The following is a 27,455-nucleotide window of genomic DNA, read 5'->3' on the forward strand; positions in this document are numbered from 1 at the left end:
TTTGATGGCATAAGACTGACAGTCTCATCTCGATCTGTGCTACCGTGACGCCCCGCTCCAGCAATGCATGTGCGATGATGATGTGTGTGACCCCATATAATAACAAAAAAAGATCCTTTGCTCCCACACCCACACCCACACCCAACGCCTTCCTCCCTCCCAACCAACAACAACGCTCGCCTACAAATAGGATCCAACTCCGACACTGATGTGAAAGTCCTCATTGCATCTCAACCTCCATCGGCTGCTTCGAATTTGCAGGGCTTTTCGCCCCAGCCCCTCCTCCCTTCCCCATACCAATCCCCAATCCCGCAATACCCTCTCTCAGACTCGCGAAACTTCCCGGCGCAGGAGTCCCATTCACAGCTGGCTTGAGGCTTTCGGCAGTAACAGTCGCCGCATGCGCAGTCTCCACCCCCGTCAGAACACCGCGTCCCACGCCGACGGTATCTTGGCCACCCAAATACCTATCCGTAGCAGCGTTCGACGGCCCGTTCATGTCAAGATCCGTGCGGTTGAAAACAGAGTGCCACCATCTAATCTTCTCCAGCTTCGGGAATAGCAGACGTTCCTTACCCTTTACATGATCATCAACCTCACCGCCGTCGTAGGCTTTGTTTGTGAACTCCTCGCGTTTAGAGAGGAAGTATGACCACACGCTTGCAGTTCGGTCTTGAACGCGGGCGTCGACGCGTGACTTCTCGTTGTTGTAGAGGAAGGTGCCGTATTGGCACGAGTAGAGATGATATAGAAGTCTCTTCAGAAAACGCTCGTTGAATTCAAAGCGAGTCGGGTGTTGGTAGAGAAGTTGGTAGGTGGCGTCTAAGAATTGATGGAAGACTGGACTGGTCTCCTTGGGTTTAGTGGCCTCCTTGTCGGCTAGACTATCTTTACCAGAGCCCTTCTTGGACTTCGGCAGGTCGTCAACGGAGATAAGTTCTCCATCCGAGTCGGTGGTTGCGTCTTGGTTGCTCTTGTTGAAGAATCGCTTTGCGCTGAGTAACGCGTTCTCAATGGCGTCGTTGCCACGACCTTCGCCACCGTTGGGCTGGATCGCTGAGCCTGCGAGAGCATCGTTCTGTGTTTGGAACCACTTTTCGCTGTTCAGGAAGCCTGATCGATGTTGGAACATGTGGCCGAAAGCCAGCCAGTCTTTCTCCACAAGCACAATAAAACCATCAATTGTCCGGTAATAAGGATCCAGCATAATTTGAGAAAGTGCACTCAACTGACTCGTTCGATCCCACCCGTCAGAACAGTGTATCAGAACATGGGAATGTTGAATTCCGACTTGTCTGGCAATCAAGGCAGAACCATCAAGCAAACCAGTGATATGTTTGAGCCATCCACTTTTAGCGAGTAGATCTCGATTTGGTGGTAGTTTTGAGATATCCGAATCCTTGATAGCCTCTATCACCTTGTCCAAGGAATTCCTCATCACATGAATATTGTCAATACCCAGATACACCTTTGCAGCGAACTTGTAATGGTCCATATTTTCTGAGCCGAGACCTACGGCTTGCATTGCTAATGCATTTACCGTCGGCCGAGCATCAACAATCAGATTATGCTGCTGTGCTCCGTAGATCAAAGGCTTGTCACCACTGATCTGAATGTTCGAAGAAGATATGATTTCGTCCTCTAGCCTTTCTGTCTCTGATATCTCACCATCCGTACTGGACGAGCCAAAGTCTGCCTGGCTGGAAGCCGGGCTGGCTCTGGAGACGCTCGCAGGGGGGGTTTCAACTTCGTCAGGCTGGGCACAAGCAGAGAAGCAAGCGCTGACGAGCTTCTCGTCTTGTATACTGCGGTTTCCCCTGAGTCCAGCAAGCGGTTGAGAGCTTCTTGAAATAGAGCAGTTGTTTACCGGGTGTAGATATGTCAGAACAGGTATCCGTACTCGCGATCGATATCTGCCAGCGTAATTCAAGGTATTATCGGATATCGTTGAGGGAACTGGGAGCAAGGCAGGGTATGTTGGCGAGAAAACATAATCAGTATTGATTTTCGATATCCTCCACCCTCGATCAACGCCCTTGTCACTGATGCCCTGGCGCTTCCACTCTGCCTTTGCATCGTACAGCTCCCACCCGTTGATTTTCTTCTCTGGGGGCACAGGGTCGTAGCTGAAGGCGTGCAGTTTCTCGATGCTCCCAAGCTTGCATGTTGCATTCTTTATACTCTCAAACACATCCCTGGCCTGTTTATCGTCGGCGAAGTTTAAGGTGATGAAGGAGAAGTCTCGGCCTCTAATCCGTATCGAAGAAGCAAGCCCAGACCCAGGCGCAGTCGGCCTGAAGGCACAGAAGGCTATCATAGGGTATGCAATCCATGATTCTTTTGGCGCCCTTTTCTCTGTTGGCGGCGCTGTTAGATCTTTAGGTAGGCGTGGCGGGATGGTTATGACCAGAACGAGATGATGCGCCATGAGATGTAGAGTCGCAGAAGTGATCTCTCCTGCCGCAAGGACCTGGACATGTTCGACCTTCGTAAATGTATACATTAGTACCGTAAACTATCCGCGCTCGTAGCCAGGCTTTGTCGCTGACCTTTTTTATCCTGAGCTTGTCCGCCATCTTGTCTTCTGCTGACCTCGCGTTCGGCTTTCAGGAATGACATATGAATAGCTTCTTCTCATGGCACAAAGAATCTCTCTACAGGAGAATTGCGTTAGTATCGGCAAGTGCTTCTGACTTTGGTGAGGGATTCTTGGTGCCGGAGTGCTGGCTACATTTGTTTGCAGACGGCTTCGTTAAGAGCTGTCTGCTATAGTCTCTTTAGCTTCGGAAGCCGAGAGGGGCATTTGAGTCACGGGATATCTTCATAGTCGGTTAAGTGCCCGTACATTCACTCTGTCACGGCTACTCTATACACGCAATATTCTGTTTGTCTATTGTATGGGCTTCTGCATCCTGAAATACCGCGCAAAGAGTTGCAATCTTGGCTTCGGAAAGTGGTTTTTTGATTACAATACATCTTGGCGAAGAGCATATATTACTACCAGGAGGCGCAATCCTCACGAGAGCACGCCGAGTCATCACCCATTTAGCTTTGTTTTCCGTATTCTCCAAAGCATTTAGATACGCAATGTGCTTCTGACTTTAAGAGTTGTTTAACAACCGGATTCATGGAATCGATGCCAGGACTTCATACTTGTTTATTTCTCATTGTTGATTTCATCTTTTGCCGTCACCAATACAAACAACCACCAGGGATCCTGTTGTATTTATTAGCTTTCTATCACTTTCAGTCTCACTGTCTTCGACTCTTTGATTTCTTGCCAAACATTCTGAAGACATGCCCAGGCCTGAATCTCTTTAGAAAAACAGGACAATCAACTTTGTACAGTGTCTCCTGTACAATAAGCTCTTTCAGCCAAGTCCCAAGTATATTTTTTGATACAACGGAGATGATTTTGCGCTCTTCTTAGATGGAAATCTTAGGTGTATCTATAGAGAGTCACTGGCTGGCTCCAATGCCGTGGGCTCATCCAGAGTCTAGCTATTGTTATCTCAACCTTAGTCCTCGCCGAGGGAGAATCTAGAGTAGGACGTACATAAGGATAGCTACCCTATCCTGGTTTGCTCTCAGGCTATGAAACAGATGCTTGTAGTCGTTTTCTATGCTCTCAAGCATTTTACTTGGACATGTTATATCTGATCTCGGTATTGCCAATCGATACATGAAGAAGAATGGACGCTGTCCATTCTTCTTCATACCCGGTCTTTGATGCATTGAGCTCCTCGTATGTAAGCTCCCTCCCAGCTGCCAGGGGGTATTCATGACGACAACACCTCCCGAAGACCACCCCGAAAAACCGCAATCATGTTCACCGGCAAGTGCCGCAAGCCATGTGTGCCATTAACCTGTTCACGCTTCTACGAGGAAGGAGATTTATCGCAGATGGTCTCTATACATGGCTGACCCTTTTCCAGCGTCGCTGATGGAGTCTTCTCCGCTGACTTGAACTAGTTCTTACAAAGAGCTGGCTCAGGAGGAAAAGAATTCTTCATAGAGGCGATCACCACCGCTGGCAACTTGCAAGAGTGAGCTCTTTAGAAAGCCCTAAGACCCCGAAACCAGGGAACTCTTCGCGGAAATGTTCGCTGCCCATACCAATGTCTCCAACAGACCCCTGGATACCCACAGTGAGTCGAATCTCTCAAATGGGCCAAAGGAGGGACATTTTGAGAAGTCAGGCATTTGGGACGATGTTGAGTTTTCGCGTGGTAGAGTGTTGGGATGCACGAGCAGGTTGAGGGTTTGATGAAGGCTATTGGATAGCTGCCGGAAGGGATCAACATCGACTTCATGTTCATGTAAAATTGGAGGGATTTTCGGGACTTGGGTGGCCTGTCAAAGAAGTAAAGGTCTTTCGCATCTAGTAATACAGCTCACCATCTGAGGGTCATTGCCGGCGTCAATGCAGCTCGATCAATGATGTTCAAATTAAACCTTGTAGTCCGAGCTCGAAGCCGATGATGAACCGGACAGTGTCCAAGATATGGATTCGTCGGAGGGCTCAAACGATGAGAGCGCTGGTGGTTCGGATAATGAGATGCTGAGAATTGAGGAGATCTAGAGAGGACCTGGGAGTATATATCGAAAACTGGGGATCAGCGGGTTCATATCTTCACGAAAGGGCCTTATACTTGCCATTACGAACAATATTCATGATTCACAGAGGCTTGATTTTTGATCTTGAAATCATGAAATGCGATTCAGTAAAATGCATCCCAGTGAAATTCCTAAAAAAGTATTTACACGTGATACGAAACCTAGCGCCAAGGAAAGGCGGGTCTTAGCGAAGCCACCACACATTTTGAAATCATTCACGACAATTGCGACAACGACAAGTATTTCCCATCACGACGTTGAGGATTCCTCCGATCTGCTACCCAAGACAAACGTCTCGATAAATACCGCAATCATGTCTTCGGGAGTTCCTGGAGCTGCTATCAGCAAGCGCCGCAAGTTGTATGTATATTCCTGAGATTTTCGCGATACTCTCAGCTTCACGACCTCAGCTTTCTTGCGGAATTCTTCGTACAAGGCTGACTTTTTATAGCGTTGCTGATGGTGTTTTCTTCGCGGAGTTAAATGAGTTCTTCCAACGTGAGCTGGCGGAGGAGGGATATTGTAAGATTCACTTTTCACTCTTGCACATCGTCTTGCGATCACCTCCCTAACTCCCCCGCAACAAGAAACAAACTGACAATTTAAATAGCTGGTGTTGAGGTCCGCGTTACGTGAGTGATCCCAGCCTTCGAATCTTCGAATTCTCTCAAATGCCCCAATGTCGAATCGAAGTTTGGACGAGTCGCATTTTCCCCTCCCCCTCCTACATCCCTCACAACCACAAACACCACGAACATACTGACTCTCTTCTTAGCCCGACCGTCACAGACATTAAGTTCTCCTATAAACCTGCAACCTGCAGATCTCTCGAACCATTCTAATACCTCGCAGTCATCATCCGCGCAACCCACACACAAGAAGTCCTTGGAGAGCAAGGTAGACGAATCCGCGAGCTCACCTCCCTCATCCAAAAGCGCTTCAAGTTTCCCGAGAACTCCGTCTCCCTCTACGCGGCCAAGGTCCAAAACCGTGGTCTCTCCGCCGTCGCCCAATGCGAGTCCCTTCGCTACAAGCTCCTGAACGGTTTGGCAGTTCGCAGAGCCTGCTATGGAGTTCTCCGCTTCATCATGGAGTCCGGTGCTAAGGGTTGCGAGGTCGTTGTCTCTGGAAAGCTGCGCGCCGCGCGGGCCAAGTCCATGAAGTTCACTGACGGCTTCATGATCCACTCTGGTCAGCCAGCCAAGGACTTCATCGATCATGCCACCCGCCACGTCCTCCTCAGACAAGGTGTCCTCGGTATTAAGGTAAAGATTATGCGCGGCTCCGACCCTGAAGGAAAGTCTGGTCCCCAGAAGACGCTGCCAGATTCCGTCACAGTCATCGAGCCAAAGGAGGAGCAGAGCGTGGTTCAACCTATGAGTCAGGACTACGGTGCGAAGGCTGCTGCAGCCCAGGCTGCTGCTGAGGCCGCGCGTGCGTCCGAGCAGGGTGAGGAGATTGAGCCAGCAGATGAATAGATAGAGCTGCTGAGTACTTCTTTGACTTGTCGGCGCGCTGGGGGATTTGCACATCGTGTGATACATTCGGGCTTGTAATGCATCGCAAATGAAATAACAAAAATGAAAGGTCAAACAGGCTCTCAACATTCTCAATATCAAAGCTTCTCTCTAAAATCTTTTGTTCGAAATGTGAATAACCTTGTAACACTAGTCATTGAAACCCGTTCCCCGCCTCATCGGCTCCGAGCGCCACATATATCATACAAAGATGTTTTTTGCTTACAGGGTACAGGAGATACCAGACCCGAACGCCGAAACCTCATGCCGTCGTATGAAGAGATCCTCGCGCAGACCGCGTGCTGCGAAAGTGTTATACCTCTCGAGCTGAACCCCGCCCTTGACCAATATACAATGTTGAAAATGCAAAAATCTCAATCGTCTCCGTGTCACCTGGAGGATGATTTCCTGGGCGTCTCTATGGGCTCGCTGAAGCTCCTCTTGGCACTCCCATTAGCACTACCATTCATCTTGCCATTCACGGGCGGAGGAAAGAGGCCCTCGTCGTCACTCTCTGTGAGGTCGTCGAGACCTAGGCCTCCTTCCTCGTCATATGCGTGGATCAGACCCTCCCTGTCCCCTGATCTCCTACCATAGGCACTTCCACTGCTTAATCTGTGCGGGTCCTGGCTCCTTCTCAATTGCATGCTCCTTCTCGTTTGAATTCCAGATATGATGTCGGTGGCGATTCCATCATGTGTTGTCCCTGATATCATTTGTTGCCCATTCGGATCACCACGAGAGATGTTCAGAAGGTAGACCCCGGTAAAGATGACCAGAAAACCGCAGAGCAAAGATATCGTATTGACTGTGTCCGCGGTGTTGAAGCCTCCGTAGAGGATGAAGGAGGCGGTCAGAGTTGCGGTTGTGAAGGTAACGTAATAGAGAGGGTTGACGCTGCGAGCTGGTCAGGTTTAATTTCAGCAATTTAGACTCTGGAGCTTACATTGAGGTGGGAAATTGGCTCAGAGCCTTGTTAAAATAGTTCATCTGCGTCATGATACACACAGTGCAGAGGATAATGAAGACATAGGTGGAAGGATGTGTAAACTGATTGTTGCCGGCCAAGGTCAATTTCACAGCGATTCCAAACGCCTTGACGGACATAACCGAAACTCCGCCAACCGTCGAGCAGATAGATAGGTAAACGAGAGGATTTTTCTTCCCATACTTTGGCGCAACTCGGTATATCATGACGACCGCAAATAGGGCCACGACGAAGCAGAAGATCAAAAACCCTGCGCACACCATTAGAGCTGCAAATCCACATAAAGGCCTCCTTACATACCAGGTTGGATCGCATAGTGTAGAATCTCGTCAATGGTTTGAATTTCCTTGTCTGGTGGTGCGTGAAGAACAATAATGACTGAACCGATCAGACATGTTGCACATCCAAGTTTTCCCAAAGTTCCCAGCTCTTCCCTCAAAAAGTATGACCCTAATACAGCGCCGATCAAAACACTCAATGCGCCCAGAGGTGTTACTAGAATCGCAGGGGCGAAAGCGTATGCTGCAAAATTGGCTATCTCTCCAGCGACCACTTTGAATCATGTTAGAAGTCATAAGTTTGAAAGAGTAGATAGCGGGCATACATGCTAGGATACCAGCCCACCATATGGGACTTTTGAGATATGAAAATCCATCTCCCTCAAACCCATGTCTTTCTTCCGCATCGATAAGACCCTGTGGTACTGTTAGAGCTGGCTTCGCCATCATCGACCAATCTCAAGGCTGGGGTTGTGCCGGTACCTTTTTCGTGATCACAAAACTTGTTCCTGCACAGAGTCAGCGACTACCCCTATAGGGCGCATCCAGGTCCCATTACCTATTGCCAAAGTAGAGGTGACGGCCAGAGCAAGGCCAATATATCTATCGTCTGTATCAGCCATTATTCCTCCCGTTGGGCCCGTTGGGTCGCGCGCAGCGGTTGTGCGACGGTCGTGGCAATGCTTCCGACGTACTTGTCTTCTAACATCTTTGCGCGGATGCCGGACTTTTCCTCCTCTCAAACCCAATCAACGTTTTATGTCTCGTGGAGATCGCGCTTGCTCGCGGTGGACAACTGAAAGTGTCTCGTCTGTAGGGCAGCGCAGATGTGTGCCGAGGGGCTCTCGCGCCCTGTCGATCGTGTTTATGCTACGTCAAAATGCCGAGCGGGCGGAAAAGAGAATGGCTGATCGCAAGTGTGATATAGTTTGGAGCCCCTGCCCAGGGGGGTGTGGGATCTGAGCCTCGGCGGGGTCTTAATTGCGACTTAGGGCAGGGCAATGCTGCCTTGGTGTAGTAGTGGAAATCAGAGTAGAGTGAGGTAAGGTACTCTGTAAGCAAGTAGCGGGCCTGGGTCGGTGTTGACTCTCTGATCGAGGGATTGGCCGGTCTCAAGTCGAAGGTTGTGGTGGGTTGGGTAAGGTTGGGTTGAGTTGGAATTGAGTTGAGGCCAACAAGCGCCTACTGCGGTCATGCGTTTTGTTGTGCGAGGCTGTGTTTTGGAATTGGAAGGAGAGTTGCGGCTCTCTTTGGCCCCGGGTACAGTGAAACACTTCGATTTGGTCACGTTGTTCGAACTTTGATAATGGGCTTGGCATGGCTGGCAGGTCTGCGTTGGGAGTCTATTTTTAGGCCCAACAGAGATTCGAACCAGACAAGCGCACTAATCTTGGATTTTGATCACTTGCACGAAGTTTAAGGAGGCATCATGATAAATCGCTTTGCAATTACTGTGAGTGTTCGCTCCTCTCCTCCTCCAGGCATATTCTTATTCCTACATGATGAGCGTTCCGACCCGACCATCCAACGAAGGTCAACAGCAACTGTCTTGGTCTCTAACGAACGGCCAGCAACGTCACCTAAACCCTCCTCGCAAAACAAATAGTGTCCTTCCTCCCATCGTAAGTAAACCGTAGTTCTTTTTTCCGTACCCGCCTGTCATATGAGAAGGAATAGGGACGCCGCGCCATGAGGTGCTGAAAAGAGGGTGGTTGGAGTGTGGAGCTGCTTGAGTCACGGGTATCATGTATTTTGAAAGAGGGGGGGGAGTGGAAGATGAAACGGTGTTAGTATACCTGTCGGACTTACTATGAAGGTATTCCTAAGGCAAGATTAGTGACAGTCGTACATGTCCTGAAAATCCGGGAATCGAAGGGGCAGATGGGAAAACAGTCCAAGATCAGACATCCAAAGAACTAGTTTCAAAGGATGTTGGAGATCGAGTCTGGATCGGCATTGCAGATCGAGATTGAGGAGGAGAGGTGCCAGGAACAATGAGGGAAAGGCCGATAATCGTACCGCTCATGAGAGTCGATGATCAGGGGCGTGGACGTTTGAAATCTAACAATTGTTAGCCTGTCTTTCTCTTCATCGAGACAGTGTACTTACCCTTAGTTTGAGGGTTTTGGATGTCACTGGATTCGAAGTCTGCCAGGGGTCGCTTTCCATTTGCGTTTGGAGACTCATTTGAGTTTGGTGGTGTGTCCTCAGCAGTCGTGGAACCCTGTGACTTCTTGACCTCTTCCTCATCATCATCCTCGTAGCCAATCTCGTCCGTGTACTCAATAGCCTCCCGCGTTGCCAGGCCTTCCTTAACGATAATAGCTTTCTCGTGTCTGTCTGGTTCATCGAAGTCCTCATCAAGTAACTCATCTTCGTACTGTATCTGTTCGGTTTCGGCACCCATGGTGACACTAGAATCTGTTGTTTCAACAATATCCAGGCCATCTTTGTTTGACTTGTCTTGACAATCTTTAATCTCGCTTGCCTCATGATGCTCAAGCTTATATTCTAGATGATTATGATCATCTTGAATGCTTGACTCTCTATCCTCGAAGTCAAGTTCGACGTCATCAAAGTTGCCAATGGCACTCTCGTCGTTAGCACCTTGCTCAGGAGCGTCATCATGACCCGAGTCGTCGCCACCGGATGCTTCAGGGCCTCTACCTTCCTCTGCAGCAAGCTCATGCTCGTGGCCCTCATCATTGTGTGCAGCACCGTCAACAGCCGTCAACTCATGCTCTGCATTTTCGTCATCATACTCATAACCTTCACCATTGCTCTGATCATATCCAATCTCGTCAGGATACGATTCCTTTTCCCTCTCGTTGACTTGGTCACCGTCAAGGCCATATTCTTCAGATGTTTCCTGCTGCTCGCATTCCTCATTGAACTGATCATACTCAACTCCGTTCTCGGAAAGGCGTGCTCCCTCCTCGGTTTCGTTAGCACCACAGGGGACCGGGCCTGCGGGATCCTCAGAGAGCTTATCTCCAGTCGCTGGTCGGGAGAGCGAACGTTGTCGGAGGTTTTCATCGACCTTTTGATGTTCTAGAAGAATCAGATCCGAGCACCGAGGACAGAAACAGAACTGAGGCATGAGACAAGGTGAAATGGAAGCGGTGTATTTACCGTTCGCTAATGTCTTGTTAGTGACAGATTTCGGAGTTGCAGATTCCTCAGCCTCATCATCCGAATAATCAATCAAGTCGCCATCTTCGTCAACATCGGTACCTGTGGCAATCTTGGGTAATTGAGGCTTGACACTCTCACAGCCAGCGACGACATTGTTACTGGTCGCCGTTGTCACGGCACTCTCTTGGTTGTTGTCGTAGTTCGTTTGAAGGTCTTCGAAATTGTACTCTTCGGGCTCATGGCCGGTCGCATGTTGATCCGAGGTTCTGCTTTCAGCAAACTCAGGCTCTTGTTGTGCTCTGTAGTCTTTGGCAGGTTCGCCAGAAGGATGAACCTCCGGCGTCGACTCAAGCTCATGATTACTCTCGCCTATGTCCTGGGTACCATCGCGAGCTATGGCCTGGTCGTCCAAGGATGCAAAATCGGTTAGACCTTTGCCTTCCATAACACCTGCGGTAAGAGCAGCGAATCTGCCGGAGAAGCTCTTTCTTGTTTTCAATTGCATATAACAGATTTCACCTGATGGCTCGACCCCAGCATTACGCAAGAGCGCCGCGTACAAGCTCATGATATTTTCCAAGTAAAATTCCTCTGCCAGATAAGACGACTGTTCGGGTGATGTTAGTGGTGGAGGTTTCAAAGTCAGAAGATCACAACTGACCTCTTCCGTCTCAAGACCCAGGCTCTCCACGGCGATACACAACTCATCCTCATCTGTGAGATCTTCACAGATAATCTCTCGGATAGCCTTGAAGAGCTCACTTAGAGGCCTCCTCAAGTAAGCAACATCGGCAATGAAATACGAGTCCGGATGATCGAGATCCGAGGTTTGAAACATGTTGTACTCGGTCTCTCGGTAAATAACTCGCAAATCCAGACCCTCGGAACCATCGCCATTCTTTATTGCTTCATCGAAACGAATATGGTCTGCACGGGGTGATTTCGAACAGGGAATGGGCTCCTTGTGATCATTTGCAACTTCAGGAGAACTCAGAAGAGGGTCTTGTCCAGATGCTGGCGGGCTTCTAGGCTCAGCTGGAGCTGTCGGAGTGGGATCTTGCAAGTTAGGGGTAAGTGTAGGGGATCCTTTGGCTGCTGTGAATTCTGGGTGATCGTTAGAGTCTTGGGGCGGGTTTTGATCATGGTACTGGGTATCTTCGTGCTCCAGAACGTCTTGTGGGGCTTCCTCTTCAAAGCTGAGCCCAAGATTATCGTCACTTGGGACGATATCCTCATGGTACGGAATGCCAGTGGCTTGTTCTACCTGCTCGGATCGTTGCTGCTCAGCTTCTTGATTATCCGCACCAAAGTAGGTTGCGTCGCCATCGATCGTATCTGACATCGATCCTTGCTCCATGGTATGCTCTTCTCCCGCATCCAAAAGCTCTGCGTCTTCCATGTGATAGGATTCGTTATCATCGTCACGCATCACATCATCATGAGCTGCTGGAGATGGCTGGGCGAGAAATTCGGTACCCAATTCGATTTGTGATGTAGCGTCTTCAAGAATGTAATCTTCGTCCATATTTCCCGGAGTAAGATCGATATCAATATCAATATCTGCTTGCTCCATATTATGGCCATGCTCAGAGGAGATCTCCATATTGTCGTCTACCATGGCGAGAGAAGGAAGTGCAAGCTCTCCAAAGACTGCCTGCATAGGAATGTAAGTAGAGAGGAAAGCTTCGAAATCGTCGAAATGGTATCAGAAGTGTTGATGAAACAAAGAACCTAGGGTTCGGCCTTGCTTTGGGTAAGCACTTGGTCCTTAAAGGTGAATGAAGGTGCAGAAAGATTGCTACTGTGTATGGAGTAGTTCCCGGTGGCTGCTCAAAGTGGACAAAAAAGTGACAGTACGCCTGCAAGTATGACCTGGGAAGATACCTGCAGAACAAAGCTGTCGACCTAATTTGCGGTTAAGAAAGCGCGTTATGAGCTGGTCACGAAGGCGCGCATCTCGAAATCGGAATACTGCTTGGTGCAGAGGGTTGTTGGGTGACGAAATTTGTTTGTTCTTCTGGCAAGTGGAAACTCGTTCGACCTGCTGGGGGTCAGTCGAATCTGGAGCTATCTCCACGCTAATCCTATTTGGTACTTAGCCCTCACAATCACATGACCTCACTAAAGATGAACTGGACACAGCTCAACTTCGACAGGAGGTCAAGGACCAAAAGGAGTATATCCCGATTAGAAGTCATAACTAATAACCCAACAACAATCCCCACGTACAGGACAGCTTCATTCGCAATCATGGTACGGATCCATATCCACAAATTCCAGCCTGACTCTCTAACTGTACGTACAGGTTGTTCTTGCAGCTTCTATCTGCACGCGTGGTGGAAAGGCGGTCCTGTCTCGACAGTTCCGTGAGATGCAGCGATCCCGAATTGAGGCGCTGTTGGCATCCTTCCCTAAGCTGGCGGACACCGGAACCCAGCATACAACCGTGGAGCAAGACAATGTCCGCTTCGTCTACCAACCCCTAGATGAACTGTACATGGTCCTCATTACCAACCGACAATCCAACATCCTCCAAGACATCGACTCTTTACACCTGTTCGCACAAGTTGTCACGAGCACATGCAAGACTTTAGATGAGAGGGAGATATTGAAGAATGCTTACGAGTTGCTAAGTGCTTTTGATGAGCTGGTCACCCAGGGTTACCGAGAGAACCTTACCATCAGCCAGATCAAGACATTCTTGGAGATGGAAAGTCACGAAGAGCGCATACAAGAGATCATCTCAAGGGTAAGAGATACCTTGAAGATCCATGCTCGGATGCTAAGTTGTTTTTATAGAACAAGGAACTGGAAGCCACCGAGGAGCGAAAGCGCAAAGCCAAGCAACTGGAGATGCAGCGCAAAGAGGTTTCAAGAAGTGGCAGAAATGCAATCCCCCGAGCTCCTGCCTTTCCTACATATACCCCTACAACTCGATCTACGGTTCCCGATACATATGATTCCTATGAGGCGGAGAAGAACAAGTCTTTCAAGTATGCGATCCTGTCCACCCGCGGTGCTTCTCACACTGACTCCCTTCCAGAGCGAGTGCGCCAAAGGGCAAGGGAATGCAATTGGGTAAGAAGTCGAAGACAACCGATATGTTTGAGCGTGTGAGGGGTGATATGGGTGCGGAAGTCGAGGACTCGGCTTCGACTCCACTGGTACCTAACAACCCAACAACTGTTGAGCACGCACCAGCACAGCCCTCCCGAATTTCTTCGTCACTGGATCGTGACGCGATCCATGTCTCAATTGCTGAAACCATATCTGCGAAGCTCTCCAGAGAAGGTGCCTTGAATTCGATAGAGGTCAAGGGGGACTTGCAATTGAAGATTTCTGATCCAAGCCTGACCAAGGTCAAGCTAGATCTTATCGCCAACTCGAGTCATGGTGTACAATTCCGAACACATCCCAATGTTGACAAGGCTCTCTTCAACAGCTCGAAGGCGGTTCAAATGACCAATGCTACAAAGGGATTCCCAGTCAATAACTCTGTTGGTGTCCTTCGATGGAGAGCTGTACCCAAGGCAGACGATTCCAGTGCTCTTCCCATATCATTCACTGTTTGGGTGAACAAGGGCTCTGACGACAGCTGTAACGTTACCGTCGAGTACGAGCTCACAGGCGGTGATACCTTGAAGGATGTTGCTGTCGTTATCCCCTATGCCACAAGCGAGCCTGCTGTCTCAAGTTTTGACGCCACGTATGAGGTTACCGGAGATAGCTTGGAGTGGACAGTTGGCACAGTAGATGAGGACAACGCAACTGGCTCATTTGAGTTTGAGATTCAAGCCGACGACGAGAACGAATTCTTCCCCATGCAGGTCAGGTTCAGCAAGACCAAGCCTTTCATCGATGTTGATGTAAGCTATCCCATTTCGTATTCACCTGTCCCTGGCCTAATGCTTCTATCTAGGTCACCAATGTTACGCTGCTTGAGATGGACGAAGCTGTGACCTTTTCTAAAGAAATCAAATCGGTCGCCGACTCGTACATAATTGAGTGACTTAATGGATTTGGAGGGGGCAAAAGCTTGTGGGATTTGGAGCATGGCGTGGGGATGGCATTATCTGTGCGTTAGATGAATTACGTACTTGAAATCGTAGACAATCAACAAAATTCATATGAATACCCTGTGAAAAGTAACGATGCGCGGAACTCGTGTTCTCCAAGCAGACTTGTTGTTTGAAATGTGATCCGCCCAGCTCGCTTGGAACCTCGAAAGATGCGAACCTCCGGACGCGTCCCATTGGCCCTTTCCTAGACAGCATTTCCCTTCCCTCAGTACGACATTCTAAACATTCATAACATGCGATATGGTCGATCTGGGAAAAACAGGCAGATAATCTAATTCGCACCCTTAACATGGCGGAGCCTCAAGGATTCCACATCTTGAGCGAAAAGATTCTCCACCATGCAGCGAATCCGGGTCTCATTACCTACTGCCCGTCCATGGACTTGGTCGCTCTCGTCACAGCAGACCAACAAGTCTTGATCTATCGTCTCAACGGCCAGAGAGTCTTCGGGGCTATACAGAGAGCCAGCAATCTAAGAGTGGAGAGCATTCGATGGAAACCGAACGGTGTGTAGAACTTACTCCCCATACAAAGGTGATGCCAAAACCAGACAGCTGACTCTTAAACAGGGCAGCTGCTCGCTATTGCCTGGAGCGACGGATCGGTTCGAATAGTCAGCGCTGAAAGCAGTAAAACCGTGCTCCAATTCTCTACTGGGGAAGGAGTAGGAGGCGTCACGTGTATGGGCTGGGCGACGAATTTGATCAGAAGAGCTGGCTCATCGAGCTCCAGGACTGGGACAGGCTCTTGGGAGACCTTTTTGTCCTCGAATAGGGAATTCTTGGACGAGAAAGCGCCTCTGGATTTGCCACAGGATCTTTCTCTGATCGACATTGAGACCAGCCTGCCAAAACTCAGCGTCCTGGCGGCAGGCGGGAACTCGTGAGTCAGATTGCACGGCGGTCAGAGATTCCTGCTAACTCGTTTCTAGTGACGATGTCTTCTCCTCGAGACTATCTCTTGATGCCCTGTTTCGTCCATTTGATCCCAAGGATGACAATTTCGTCAACGTGATGGTCGTGGGCACCAGGGAAGGCAACATCCACCTCAGTATTTACGATTCATTTGAACTTGGAACATTTGTCTCTCCAATTAATATCGATGGAGCTCCTTGCCAGCTCATACGCCATGCATCCAGTGGGCAACTCTCTACACATGCCTTACTCATGGAACCACCAAGTTCCACAGGCTCACTCTACTTTGTCCCGATGGACCTCCGATTCATTTCGGTCTCAAGCGACTACTTGTCACTCTTTGCCTCCCGCTCTACCGCCCTGAATAACCTTCTGAGATATATTCATCAGGTCCAGATTCTGATGGTTGGCGAGTGGAAAGCAACTCAGGATCTACCAAGCAAATTCCTTCGAAACATCAACGAGACACTTGAGGAGAAAGATGACAGAAACATCATCCAAGCACTATACCACTCCGTGGCTACGGGTCACACGCTTCCAACTGTGCGAGAATGGCTTGTCGATGAATTGTCTGAGAGAGTGAGCTGACCGTTTGAACCATCATCTATTTTGGGCTAACAATTGTATAGGGTCACAAACGATGGGACAAAGCCGTTACAACAGGACTAGAAAATCTAAGGCGTCTTGTTCATGAAAACATGCTGCCCGCCTTGGAACGATGCTCTATCATACTCAGTAGACTACTAGGAATAGTCAAGTTCCAAGGATCGAACAGTTCTATGGGCTTCACCACTCGGCAGATCAACCTGATCATGGATACTATTGCTTGTCTCCATCTTGTATGTTCCAAGATTCTAATTCAAGTCATTGACGACCTCGAGCTTTTCGCTTCATTCTCTACATGGCTGCGTTTCGAGATCGATAAGCTTGCGTCAAATTCGTCGGCTTCTCCAAACGAGGATACAGCCGAGAAAGAGTCATCAATTGATCACAGTAAAGTGTTGCTGTATCTGCAGACCAGCTTGAAGTCTAGCCCTTTGGCACTTTACTTCAACGACTCGCCATCTGAGGATCAGAAGGACAACTGGAGTCATTCCACGTATGGGCTCCCAATGTTCGATCTATTAGATTCACAGATTCAGAATCAAGAGAAAGGACGGCCTCACATCAAACCTTTACCCAGAGTCGACCTTCTTTGCAACTATCTCGATGAGCAGGCCCGTGTGATCTTCGGTCAAATCGCAGAGGCCGAAAAGAGGAATGTTCTGTTCGGAAAGCCACAATCTATTGGATTTGTCGAGGACGGCGGGCCGATGGACATGCGGATGAGAAAAATCGTGAGTCTTGTCCACCACCTTGTGGCCATTTACTAACCTATAGCAGGAGGGTCACCTGTGCCAAACCCATGTAGCTTTTGTACCCAAAGGATCACCAAGTATCGGTACGTAAATTTATCACCTGGCCGGGCTTTGCTAAACTGTTCCTGAAGTCCAAGTCGTTCGAATACTGCTCTCAATCGAAAATGGCGTCAGTTCTGCGCACAGCAGTACCTCCTCAGCCGTCCACCTTGGCGACGGCCAAATCCGAGACATCAAGTTCTCTGACGACAGCGTTCTGTTCGTCTTATGGGAGTTAAATGGTGAGCTGATGTTTTATGGTAAGCGCAACATCGTTTCAAGCTGATTATTACAGGAACCACAAAACTATTGAGTATCCCTTATGATGCAATTCCCGGAACTGGTATGATGCAGGGAGAGAATTACCGGATGGAATATTCTCCGCAATTTCACCCGACACCTGCGAAATTGAGCAACGACGAGGTAGTGGGCTTCTTTTCCCGACATAGACTACCAGGAGACAGCGCATTCCTCCCGGAGAAGATGGAGGTCAGAGAGCGATCTTCCAAGAACAGCGAGGACGAGTCCAGAAGGTTATTTCTCTTAGGAAAAGGTCGAGTGCACTACAAGATCCTGAAGTTTGTGGCACCAGGCTCTATGAAGGAACGCAAGGACGAGGATATATCGATGTCGTGATAGCTATCCGTAAGTTGCCCATAATCTTTCTTTCTTTCTCTTTTCCCTCCAGAGCCTCCAGCCCTGTGCTTGGCCTTCGGCGTATCAAGCTCTACCAGAACCTGGGCCGGCTCTCGTCTGTCAGGGATCATAATTAACTTGCATGTCCTAGGTCTGACCAACAATCCGTCCTCGCCTGCGGGTATCTTGATGCAGCGGCATTGTGCATCTCAGTGGGAGTCATTTGCAGGGCATCTAGCGAGGTAGAGTTAGGTGCTGTATGGTGTCCAACTACGGGTGGTGTCCCGATACGGCAGCGTTGCTTTACACGCTAGAGCTGCAGTTCGAGTGTAGGGCTACACCGGAACTGCTAGAGCCTGTTACGAGAAAAAAAAGTGTACTCTCATCTCGACGTTCTGAAATGTTTTGTTTCTTGTGGCCCTCTCTTTCGCTTGTGTTCGTTGTTTTCGCACTTCGTTTTGCTAGGCTTGATTGATGCAGTTACTATTGCTTTCGTGACAAAAGTACTCAACACAAGAATGCACCTGACTGGGTGGGCGTCCCGCTGTTGACTGGGTGCCGTACGTGGTGCACGGGAGGAGGCATTACACGGCGCCCGTGGTATTCGTGGAAGGGAAGAGGGCGGCGGGCATGGGGTTGCTGGGGGCTGCTGGGGGTGGCAGAGGGCGGATGATCGTGGATTGAATGTGTCCCAGTGTTCCTGATCGCTACTTCTGGATCGTATCAAGAGCAGTCGAAGGTTTCAGCTGTCTACTTTCCCTATCTATCTATCTATCTATCTATCTATCTATCTATCTATCTATCTATCTATCTATTCGTCTGTCTTATGATGAATACTAAGGTACCTACCCTGCTGCCGAGCTTGGGGGTATAAAATTCGAAAATTCGATTTTTATACTGCAGTGATACGCCTGCCTTCCTTGTTAGCTTTCGTTTACGCGAGGAACGAACGGGAGGGAGGGGGAGGGAACAAAGATGGCAAGAAATGTTTTTGTTGCACGTCGTAGTCTTTGTTTACTTGAGGCAGGAGCGGAAGGTTTAGGAGGGAAGGAAGGAACGAAGCGAACGGCAAAAAGGGGGGGGGGGGGGGGGAAGAGGTGTTTTTTGTTGCACGTCGTAGCCTTTGTTTACTTGAGGTAGGAGCGGAAGGTTTAGGAGGGGAGGAAGGAACGAAGCGAACGGCAAAAAGGGGGGGGGGGGGGAAGAGGTGTTTTTTGTTGCACGTCGTAGTCTTTGTTTACTTGAGGCAGGAGCGGGAGGGAGGGAAGGGGGGGGGAGGAAGGAACGAAGAAAGTGAGGTAGGTGGTCCATGTTGACTCTTGGTCGCTAGCATGTCGAGGAAAGTTTTGTTGCACGTCGTAGCCTTTGTTTACTTGAGGAAGGAGCGGGAGTGAGGGAAGAGGGGAGGAAGGAACGAAGAAAGTGAGGTAGGTGGTCCACGTTCACTCTTGCTCGCTAGCATGTCGAGGAAAGTTTTGTTGCACGTCGTAGCCTTTGTTTACTTGAGGAAGGAGCAGGAGGGAGGGAGGAGGGGAGGAAGGAACGAAGAAAGTGAGGTAGGTGGTCTACGTTCACTCTTGCTCGCTAGCATGTCGAGGAAAGTTTTGTTGCACGTCGTAGTCTTTGTTTACTTGAGGAAGGAGCGGGAGTGAGGGAAGGGGGGGGGAGGAAGGAACGATGAAAGTGAGGTAGGTAGTCCATGTTCACTCTTGGTCGCTAGTATGTCGAGGAAAGTTTTGTTGCACGTCGTAGTCTTTGTTTACTTGAGGCAAGAGCGGAAGGTTTAGAAGCGAGGAAGGAACGAAGAAAGTGAGGTAGGTGGTCCATGTTCACTCTTGCTCGCTAGCATGTCGAAGAAAGTTTTGTTGCACGTCGTAGCCTTTGTTTTCTTAAGGAAGGAGCGGGAGTGAAGGGGGGAGGAAGGAACGAAGAAAGTGACATAGGTGGTCCATGTTCACTCTTGCTCGCTAGCATGTCGAGGAAAGTTTTGTTGCACGTCGTAGTCATTGTTTACTTGAGGAAGGAGCGGGAGTGAAGGGGGGAGGAAGGAACGATGAAAGTGAGGTAGGTGGTCCACGTTCACTCTTGGTCGCTAGCATGTCGAGGAAAGTTTTGTTGCACGTCGCAGCTTTTGTTTACTTGGGGAAGGAGCGGGAGGGGAGGAGCGGGGGGGAGGGAAGGAGGTGGTCGCTAACTCGTTATAGAGAATGTTTTGTTGCACGTCGCATGTCTTGTTTACTTGCGGAAGGGGCGAAAGAACCGGGAAGTTAGGGAAGGAAGATGGTCCATTCGGTTGAACATTCACCTACGCTTGCCCAAAAAAAAAAGGGATTTTTTGTTGCACGTCGCAGCTTTTGTTTACTTTTATTTTCTTTGGGAAGGAACAGAGGGGAGGGAGGGGGACGGATTAGGGAAATTGAACATTCAACTTTTTTGTTGCACGTCGCAACTCTTGTTTACTTTGGGAAAGAGCGGAAGGGAAGCAAGGGGGGAAGGAACAGAAGGGAGGGAAGGGGGGGAGATGGTCCATACAGCTGAACGTTCGTCCACCTTCGCTCATTATGTAATCTAATCCAGCCTTGGAGTTACACTGCCACGGATTGTTTACTTGTTTATCGCAGAAAAACCAACCAGCCAGCCGGCCAGCCGGCAGCCCTGTACTTCACATCACCTCGCCTGTCATCAGGACAGCTTTGTAGCAGTCAAACAAATCATAACCACCCATCAACCTAAGCTCCAACAAACCAACCAACCAACTAACTAAGAAACCCCCCAAATCCCCAACGGATCCACACCCACGCCCTTCTCCTTCCTCTCCCACTGCAACCTCTTCACTCTCTTGACCAGCGTCCCGATGCCGAGCGGCCCGATGATTGTACACAGCACAATCGCCCACGTGACCACGAGATAGATCTCCGAGCTGCCGGCCCTGGCATTTTCGTGGCCAGACGACGCGGCGAAGAGGCCCGTCGTTTCGGCTAAAGAGGCGATGAGGAAGCCGATTTCGCCGCGGGCGGTCATGGCTGTGCCTAGCATGGCGGCGGGGTAGAGGGAGAGCGGTTTGGGGATCTGGGGGGAGTTTGAGGGTGGAGGAGGGGCGCTGGGTAAGGTGTGCGTGGTATGCGTGATGTTTTTGTTGTTTGAAGACGAGGAGGGGGGAGAAGAAGGGTCCGAGGTAAGGGGATCGGTAGTAGGCGGGGATTGAGACGTTGTCGCATCCACTTCATCATTTGAAGCGTGCTCTTGGGCCCGAGAGTCGTTTTGGGCCTGTGGTTTAGTCGTATCGTTCTTCTTTGTGGAATTCCCACTTGGCCAGCCAAGGCAGGAGGCAGAACGGGCGAGGACAGAACGCAAAGTTGATGACGGGATGCGGACTTTCGGCCATGATATATCGATTCGGACGAGCCATACGCCGGTGACTAGTTTACCTAAGAGCATGAGGGTGGTGTAGGCGACACCTCGCCAGACCACCGGTCCCGTAAACATGTCTGTCACGGGGATGGCGAAGCCGATAGATGCCTGTAACCTATTAGGAGAAGCTTTTTGTTCTTACAACGGGACAGACTTACGAAGAAAAATGGTTTCAATATCCGCTGAACTGCGATGGCGTAGTATTTGTGATAGATAGCTTTACCAGTCGAAGCATCGACCTCTCGATCTCCACCGAAGGATGATGTTTCACTCGTTGCTTCTCGAGCAGATTGCTCGTCCTCCCTCTCTTCCGGAGAGCCCGATGAATGATTTTCTGCGAACAGGTCCTCTCGCGATGGAGGACTGGCCACAGCTAAATGCGGTACCTCACTATCCCACCAGCTGATTGACGCACCAGCAAGATACGCCGCGAAAAGAACCGAAGTCCCAGCATACGACGTCCCAGTAACGAGTCCCAGCAGAATAAGCGTGTGCGTGACAAAAGCCGTATACGTCCCCTGACAGATCCTGTTCACCACACCGTGCGGTCTCGACTTCCTCATCCCGTTGAGCAGCAACGTGACAGGCAAAGCCACAAAGCGACAAGCAAGCGGCACAGCAATTGCCATTCCCAAACTCACAGCGAGCGGCCTGACAACAGTAACAGCTTCAAACGGGCCCGCCGACTGTCCCAGATTAGAAATTACCTGCACCATGATCAGCCCAACGACATCGTCGATCATAGCCGCGCTACTCAGCACAGTGCCAAGTCTAGTGCTAGAAAGTCCGCTCGTGCCCAGGATCGTAAAAGTCGTTTCTAGACTTGTAGCACTCAGTGCTGCGCCAGCCGCAAAAGCCTGCAGAGAGGTAGCGTCGACAAGGGATCGCAGAAAGAAGGAGAGGGCCATCGGGAAGCCGATGCCTGTCGCGGCTACTGCAACCGACAGGAGCAGGTTCGATTTCACGGAGCGGAAATCCGTCTCCAGACCACCTGTACACCACAGCTGAGCACACTGACATGTTTATCCATGGATGCGCGGAGATGGAGATGGGGCTTCGTACGTACCTTCGTAGACGAGCAGGATCAAACCTAGGTATCCGAGTTGCACGATCACGTGCTCCGTCTCGACATCGAGCCATGCCGCGCCGGGGGTGCCCCATGCGACGCCGATGAATACCTGGCCGAGCAGGCCGCAGAATATAAGCTTGTCGAAGAGCGTGTTGATGATATTGAGGATGAGGAGGAGGGAGGATTGGATGAGGATTGTTACGATGCCGGGCTCGTGGTAAGGGAGGAAGGATGTGGCGGTCGACATAGTGTCTCTTTTTCACTCGATCGCTCGGGACAAGTAGATCTAACTCTATACCTAATAGAGCCGTCTGGCGAGAAATTAAAGCTATTATATGGAAGTAGGATACGGACCTGTGTGGTCGCCTTGTAGAGAAGAGGAAATGAGACGCTTTGTGATGTGAAGTGAAAATGGTTCTAAGAAAATGCCTCGCCAAGACGAGACCGCACTTGCTTATCTCGAGAAGGCTTGGCTGAGTTGGAAGTTACAATTTCGATGCCTCTTTTCTATATACTACGTCGCAGGCGTAAGTATTACCCCTCGAGGGTAGGGAAAACAGGGGGTTTAAAGTGGAAACTAAACTTTCAAGGCACCCTCGAGGGGTAATACTTAGGCCTGTACCGTGGTAAGTGATATCCTATCTGAATCATGCTATCAATCTCCGATTAGAAGTAGTCCAGCGCGGCTGAACAAGAAGCTGTTAGTGAACTTTTTGTCCGGACCACCCATCGCTGCTTTAATGAATTCGCTCATTTACGCTCATCTACCGGTAATTGGCTATCTTGTTAAAGAAAGCGGTAACGCTGCTTCATCGAAAGTAAACAACTCTTCATACATTCGCGTTTTAAATCCTCTTGATTGGCTAGCTTAAAGCTAAACTCGCAAGGCGATTAGTTAGGTAGATTTAAAGTAGATTGAAAACGGAGCGCGAGGTAAGAACATCAAAACTTGGCGACGAAAAGTTGTAATTGATTGGTTTTTTTTTTACGAGGCTTGATAGTTCAAATTGAACAAAAAATAAAAACTATACAGGATCGATGATGAGGGCTTATAATATTGATTTCTCATTATCGTGGCTCTTTGCGTTGTTGAAGAATGTTAATGATGAAGCTTTTCCTAGCAAATGTTTTGCAGCGAAAAGCCCCGATTTCAATACCGATAGTGACCGAAAAGCACGGGGCAAGAATAAGTCCGATGCAAGCGGCCGGATTTCTAGCACTTCATTCTTAATAGTAGCCTTTTCAAGTGTAATGCAAGCAGCTGTCTCTTTAGCATTTCATTCTTAAATAGTAGCTTCCTCAAGTGTAATATAAGCAGCTGTCTTTTTAGCATATTATTTTTAATAGTAGCCTCTTCAAGTGTAACGCAAGCAGCTATCTTCCTAGCATTTCAATATCTTAATAATAATCTCTTAGGCCCGACGCAAGCAACTATCTTCCTAGCATCTCATTCTTTATAACAGCCCTTTAGATCTAATACAAGCATTTGTTTCTACAACATCTTCTCCCCCTGCCCCCTCCCCTTTTCAATATTAGTAGTATACATTAGTCGAGACTGACAGCAATGTGACGAAGGTCCCCAGGATACAAATTTCCTCGCCAACGGACAAATGAGATATCTAGCGAGCCGATGTAAACAATCACACAAACACCAACGCTGTGCCGCCGTTACCCAATCCAGAAACAGCACCTACCACCCAACCCACATGCAGCAGCTCTCCAGTATCGTACAAATCCCCTGATCCAGTGACCCGGAGCCCTCCACATTATACATCCGTCCCAGGAAAGCCCAAAGAAAGATTAGTTACCTATCGCCTCGCATCCACGAAGCTTCTCCTCCCGTCTCCATCGCCCCTCATCCTGCTCGGTGCCCGCCTTCCAGCCCTCCGACTCCCAATATCAGACTTCTCCTCCGTGACAACAATCTCGTCGTGGTCGTCGTCGTCGTCTTCGTCGTCGTCGTCGTCAGAAGAAGAAGAAGACGTGACCTCTAGCCCTCCTCGCCCAACTCGACTTGCAACTCGGCTCGGCGCTCGTGCTCGTGCTCGACTCGGTGGACTCGGTGCTCGGCTCGGTGCTCGACTAGGCGCCCGACTTCGTCTCATCTTCTCCATGATCACAACCTCATCATCATCCCCATCATAGCTCTCCCTCCCCCTCTCCCCTCTCCCTCCCCGACTCACAGCCCTACCCGGTGCCCTCGACACTGCCCGACTCACCCTCCGCTGCGTCAGATACGCCTCGGGAAAATCGGGCGGCACGTCTCGATACCTCGAGCGCGGGGGCGGGGGCGGCGGCGGCGACGGCGGCGACGGCGGGCCACCCGGGAAATTCGCAGCCCGCTCCCGCAGCAGCAGCACCCTCCTCACCTCCCGCTCGTCCATCAAGCTCTCCTCGCTCTCGGACGCCGCCACCCGTCTAGGCCGCGTCTTCTCCGCAGTCGTGCCCCTCCTCTCCCTCGCTCGCGGTCGGACATTCCGCGCGCGCGTCTCGATCAGGTCGTCCTCCGATCCGAGGCTGGCGGCGACGGGTAGGGAGTACCTCCTCCTGTCTCGATCCAGGTGCCCTCTGCCGTCGCTTCGCACCTGGCTGCTGCGGACGTCGGTCCTTCCGGTGCTGCTCTGCAAGCCGGAGGACGGCACGGTGCTGTGTCTCCTTCGAAACCTCTCGTCGGACTGATCGCCGTCGATGGTGAACTGGCTGTGGCCGTACGAGTCGTCTGTGCGACGACTTCTGCGTCTCCTCCTGCGGAAGCGCTTGTAGTATTTCCTCCCTGGTTGCGACACATTGGTTAGCGGGTGGGCTTGAGGGTTGTGAGAGTGAGCGGGTGTATGAGGAGGGACAGTCCTTAGTCGACGCAGAAGCAGGGACATGAGAGATCGAGCCATATTGTTTCTTGATGAAGAGCTACAATATCAATCTACAGGCCAGGATTTCTCTATCGCATACAGCAACATACGTAGAAGAAACGCGCGCCAGATCGCTAACACGATTGCCACGGATGATCACCGTGCTAACGCGGGGTTCGCAACCACCGTGATGACAGGATCATCTCCAGTGACAAGGTCAGCACGCCTTACCTTTGTTCAGCAAAAGAAGCTTTCGCTCGTATGGACCTAGAGTCTCTTCAACCATGTATCGCTCTACGGGAGCTTCATCTTCTGGTCCAACGTACTCCCATACCCAGCGTACCTGATTCGGACCGGATCCCTGTGTGCCATTAGAAAGCGATCTCAACGGAAGAGCCGATTTCTTACCTCTGGACGAGGAGTGCCAGGACCCCAAGTCGCGTCCCAAGGAATCGGATCACGGACGTCAAGGGCAACCTGACGAGGCCGCCATTTCTTGTCCAAAGCATGAGGTTTGTACAGTCCTTTATCATCTAGTCCCAGCCCATCGAGATCAAGGCGGATCCGGACAGAGCTGTGGATACGCTCGTTGGTATCTTGCATGGGGATTCTCGTGAGCACACCCGTCTCGGGGTCTGCCCGCATATTGAGGCCAGGTGTCCGCAATCCGGTGCCTGCGAGTGTCCAGAGACTAGTTTTGGAGTCCCATATCTTGCCGAGTCCCCAAGGGCGAACGGGCTTATGCTTCTCGTAGATGTCATCGCGGGCCCATTGGCGCTCGCGATATCTCAGACTGCCGAGTTTTGATTGTTGCTGTGGGTGATCCTCGTAATATCGAACGTTCTGGATGAATATCTTGTCAATGTACTCGTCCTGAAATGAGACGTTGATCGATGCCAGTTGATCCATCATCCAAGCCAGACTGATGTTGGCAATCTCTTGGTCGTCGTATCCGCCTCCAACATTGCTGTGCGCTCCTGGAAACCAGACCTGGCGCAGATCGACTGTTGTTTGATGACGATCTTCTCTCTCCCAAACTGCCGCCTTCAAAGGAGCTCTTCGTTCATCTAAGGCCAGTGCCTGAAAAGCATGCCTGATGTTACCGGATAGGTTGGTGTCGAAGAACTTGTATTCTATGGTACAATGGGGCAGTCCAAGCTTGGCGAGCAGAGAGATGTTAGGGATGCCGAGAGCGCCCACGGTATCCCACACGGCAACAGCATGTGTTTTGATCTTGCTGCCATCAGGATCGTAATGTCTCGTGAAGCCGTTCTGAACAGTCAGACTGGGATCAGTTTTCGGGGGCGAGGAACGAACCTTTTCAAGTCTCTGCCTGTAAAGCTGAGCAGCATCGGGCCCCTTCGGCTTTTCCGAGAACGGTATGTCGGGGAAGAAGTCATGATACTTATCATTCTTGAAGTTTTGGTAGTCTTTGAAGATGGGATAGAAGTTCTCCATGCCCTCGCGGGTCAGAAGACCGATGACGCTGATCATGCTGGCCACGCATCGAACAGTGAAAGCTCCTCGAGAAAAGCCAATGAGAACGATCTCATCTCCAGGCGTGTAGTTGGCTGCGATGAAGCTGTAAACTTCACGGATGTTCTATCTCATATCAGCACTGTGATCTAGTGTTTCATTTCGTACAAGTCTGGAATGCTGACCTCGGAGATACCAACACCCAGCAGGCCACCCGTGATCATGTCAACCTTGGTGGACGACGTACCCACTCCGGAATGGTAGTAGATGATCTGAGGAACGCCATCAAGGCCGTGCTTCCTGAGAGCGCGGCTGATCCTGGTGACATTCGAAGGGATTTGGACGGATGCAGTGGGTTTGTAGGGGATTAAGGTTGGCTTTCGAATGCCATCATCACTGTACAAGTCAGTCAGTCTTGGGGAACTTGCTCCGAAGTGGCTCAAATCCCGTGAAATTTTGGTGGGAGATTCCTTGGGATCTCGTAAGAGGCCATTGATAAAATAGCGGCTGTCAATAAGCGGGTTTTTTCACGTACCTGTCCATCCACTAAGAGCAAAGCAAGTCAGCATATTTTGGTCTGTATGGACTGTGGAAAGGGAGTTGGAGGTTTTGACATAGGGAAGCAATAGGCCGAGGAATCTCATCTCGAGGGAACTCACAGTGCCATCACAGCAGATTACCAAACGCTTGATTGTGGTATTAGGAGCCGCCATTGTGTTCTTAGCCGTGAATGTGATCGATAGATGCCGTCTGCGGAATCTGTACGGGATATTATATACGATATATAGGTAGATAGATCAATAAGAGAATGCAACGATCGATCTCGTGATCAGGTCGGGTCTTCCATAGGTACAATTCGACGATTCGCTAAAGGATAAATGAATAAATAAACCAGTTATAGGCTGCTGGCAGAATGTTGATCCAAGGTCAGGTGCAGCAAGAGAGGAAGATCGACTGTTGGTTTTGGTTTTGGCAGGAAGCCTCGCTTTAGCGAAGGTACGGCCATGCTCTTTCCATATCCTGGTCTATATGCTCAAATATACACATACACATATATATGTGTATACCGGTATATACATATATATATAT

General features: G+C 50.0%; 8 protein-coding genes across 8 annotated transcripts; 3 read left to right on the forward strand and 5 right to left on the reverse strand.

Moving 5' to 3' along the window:
• Positions 1-220: 220 nt before the first annotated feature.
• Positions 221-2,576, reverse strand: L3040_007197 (uncharacterized protein; the record flags this gene model as incomplete). Its single annotated transcript, XM_007289978.2, has 2 exons — positions 221-2,485; positions 2,550-2,576. The coding sequence occupies 2 exons, from the start codon at positions 2,574-2,576 to the stop codon at positions 221-223; spliced, it is 2,292 nt and encodes a 763-aa protein (XP_007290040.2).
• A 2,354-nt stretch (positions 2,577-4,930) lies between these two features.
• On the forward strand, positions 4,931-6,095 carry L3040_007198 (uncharacterized protein; the record flags this gene model as incomplete). Its single annotated transcript, XM_066156187.1, has 5 exons — positions 4,931-4,977; positions 5,069-5,139; positions 5,228-5,249; positions 5,393-5,413; positions 5,519-6,095. 5 exons carry the CDS (start codon positions 4,931-4,933, stop codon positions 6,093-6,095), a joined length of 738 nt encoding a protein of 245 aa, XP_066010993.1.
• A 428-nt stretch (positions 6,096-6,523) lies between these two features.
• Positions 6,524-8,109, reverse strand: L3040_007199 (uncharacterized protein; the record flags this gene model as incomplete). Its single annotated transcript, XM_007289980.1, has 7 exons — positions 6,524-7,031; positions 7,081-7,372; positions 7,423-7,674; positions 7,727-7,817; positions 7,884-7,909; positions 7,960-8,003; positions 8,096-8,109. 7 exons carry the CDS (start codon positions 8,107-8,109, stop codon positions 6,524-6,526), a joined length of 1,227 nt encoding a protein of 408 aa, XP_007290042.1.
• Positions 8,110-9,438: 1,329 nt separating this feature from the next.
• L3040_007200 (uncharacterized protein) lies at positions 9,439-12,153 on the reverse strand (the record flags this gene model as incomplete). Its single annotated transcript, XM_066156188.1, has 4 exons — positions 9,439-9,461; positions 9,510-10,451; positions 10,533-11,142; positions 11,197-12,153. 4 exons carry the CDS (start codon positions 12,151-12,153, stop codon positions 9,439-9,441), a joined length of 2,532 nt encoding a protein of 843 aa, XP_066010994.1.
• A 632-nt stretch (positions 12,154-12,785) lies between these two features.
• L3040_007201 (uncharacterized protein) lies at positions 12,786-14,544 on the forward strand (the record flags this gene model as incomplete). Its single annotated transcript, XM_007289982.2, has 5 exons — positions 12,786-12,788; positions 12,841-13,284; positions 13,335-13,528; positions 13,579-14,401; positions 14,455-14,544. The coding sequence occupies 5 exons, from the start codon at positions 12,786-12,788 to the stop codon at positions 14,542-14,544; spliced, it is 1,554 nt and encodes a 517-aa protein (XP_007290044.2).
• A 359-nt stretch (positions 14,545-14,903) lies between these two features.
• On the forward strand, positions 14,904-17,807 carry L3040_007202 (uncharacterized protein; the record flags this gene model as incomplete). Its single annotated transcript, XM_066156189.1, has 9 exons — positions 14,904-15,120; positions 15,184-15,496; positions 15,546-16,107; positions 16,158-16,865; positions 16,912-16,969; positions 17,018-17,167; positions 17,221-17,458; positions 17,518-17,570; positions 17,713-17,807. 9 exons carry the CDS (start codon positions 14,904-14,906, stop codon positions 17,805-17,807), a joined length of 2,394 nt encoding a protein of 797 aa, XP_066010995.1.
• Positions 17,808-20,321: 2,514 nt separating this feature from the next.
• L3040_007203 (uncharacterized protein) lies at positions 20,322-22,288 on the reverse strand (the record flags this gene model as incomplete). Its single annotated transcript, XM_007289984.2, has 3 exons — positions 20,322-21,080; positions 21,131-21,963; positions 22,039-22,288. 3 exons carry the CDS (start codon positions 22,286-22,288, stop codon positions 20,322-20,324), a joined length of 1,842 nt encoding a protein of 613 aa, XP_007290046.2.
• A 1,561-nt stretch (positions 22,289-23,849) lies between these two features.
• L3040_007204 (uncharacterized protein) lies at positions 23,850-27,079 on the reverse strand (the record flags this gene model as incomplete). Its single annotated transcript, XM_066156190.1, has 8 exons — positions 23,850-24,031; positions 24,233-24,814; positions 25,122-25,251; positions 25,299-26,162; positions 26,208-26,492; positions 26,552-26,762; positions 26,902-26,912; positions 27,026-27,079. The coding sequence occupies 8 exons, from the start codon at positions 27,077-27,079 to the stop codon at positions 23,850-23,852; spliced, it is 2,319 nt and encodes a 772-aa protein (XP_066010996.1).
• Positions 27,080-27,455: the final 376 nt, after the last annotated feature.

This window comes from Drepanopeziza brunnea, assembly GCF_022702325.1.
Source record: "Drepanopeziza brunnea f. sp. 'multigermtubi' strain 214-2 chromosome Unknown ctg12, whole genome shotgun sequence".
Lineage (NCBI taxonomy): Eukaryota > Fungi > Ascomycota > Leotiomycetes > Helotiales > Drepanopezizaceae > Drepanopeziza > Drepanopeziza brunnea.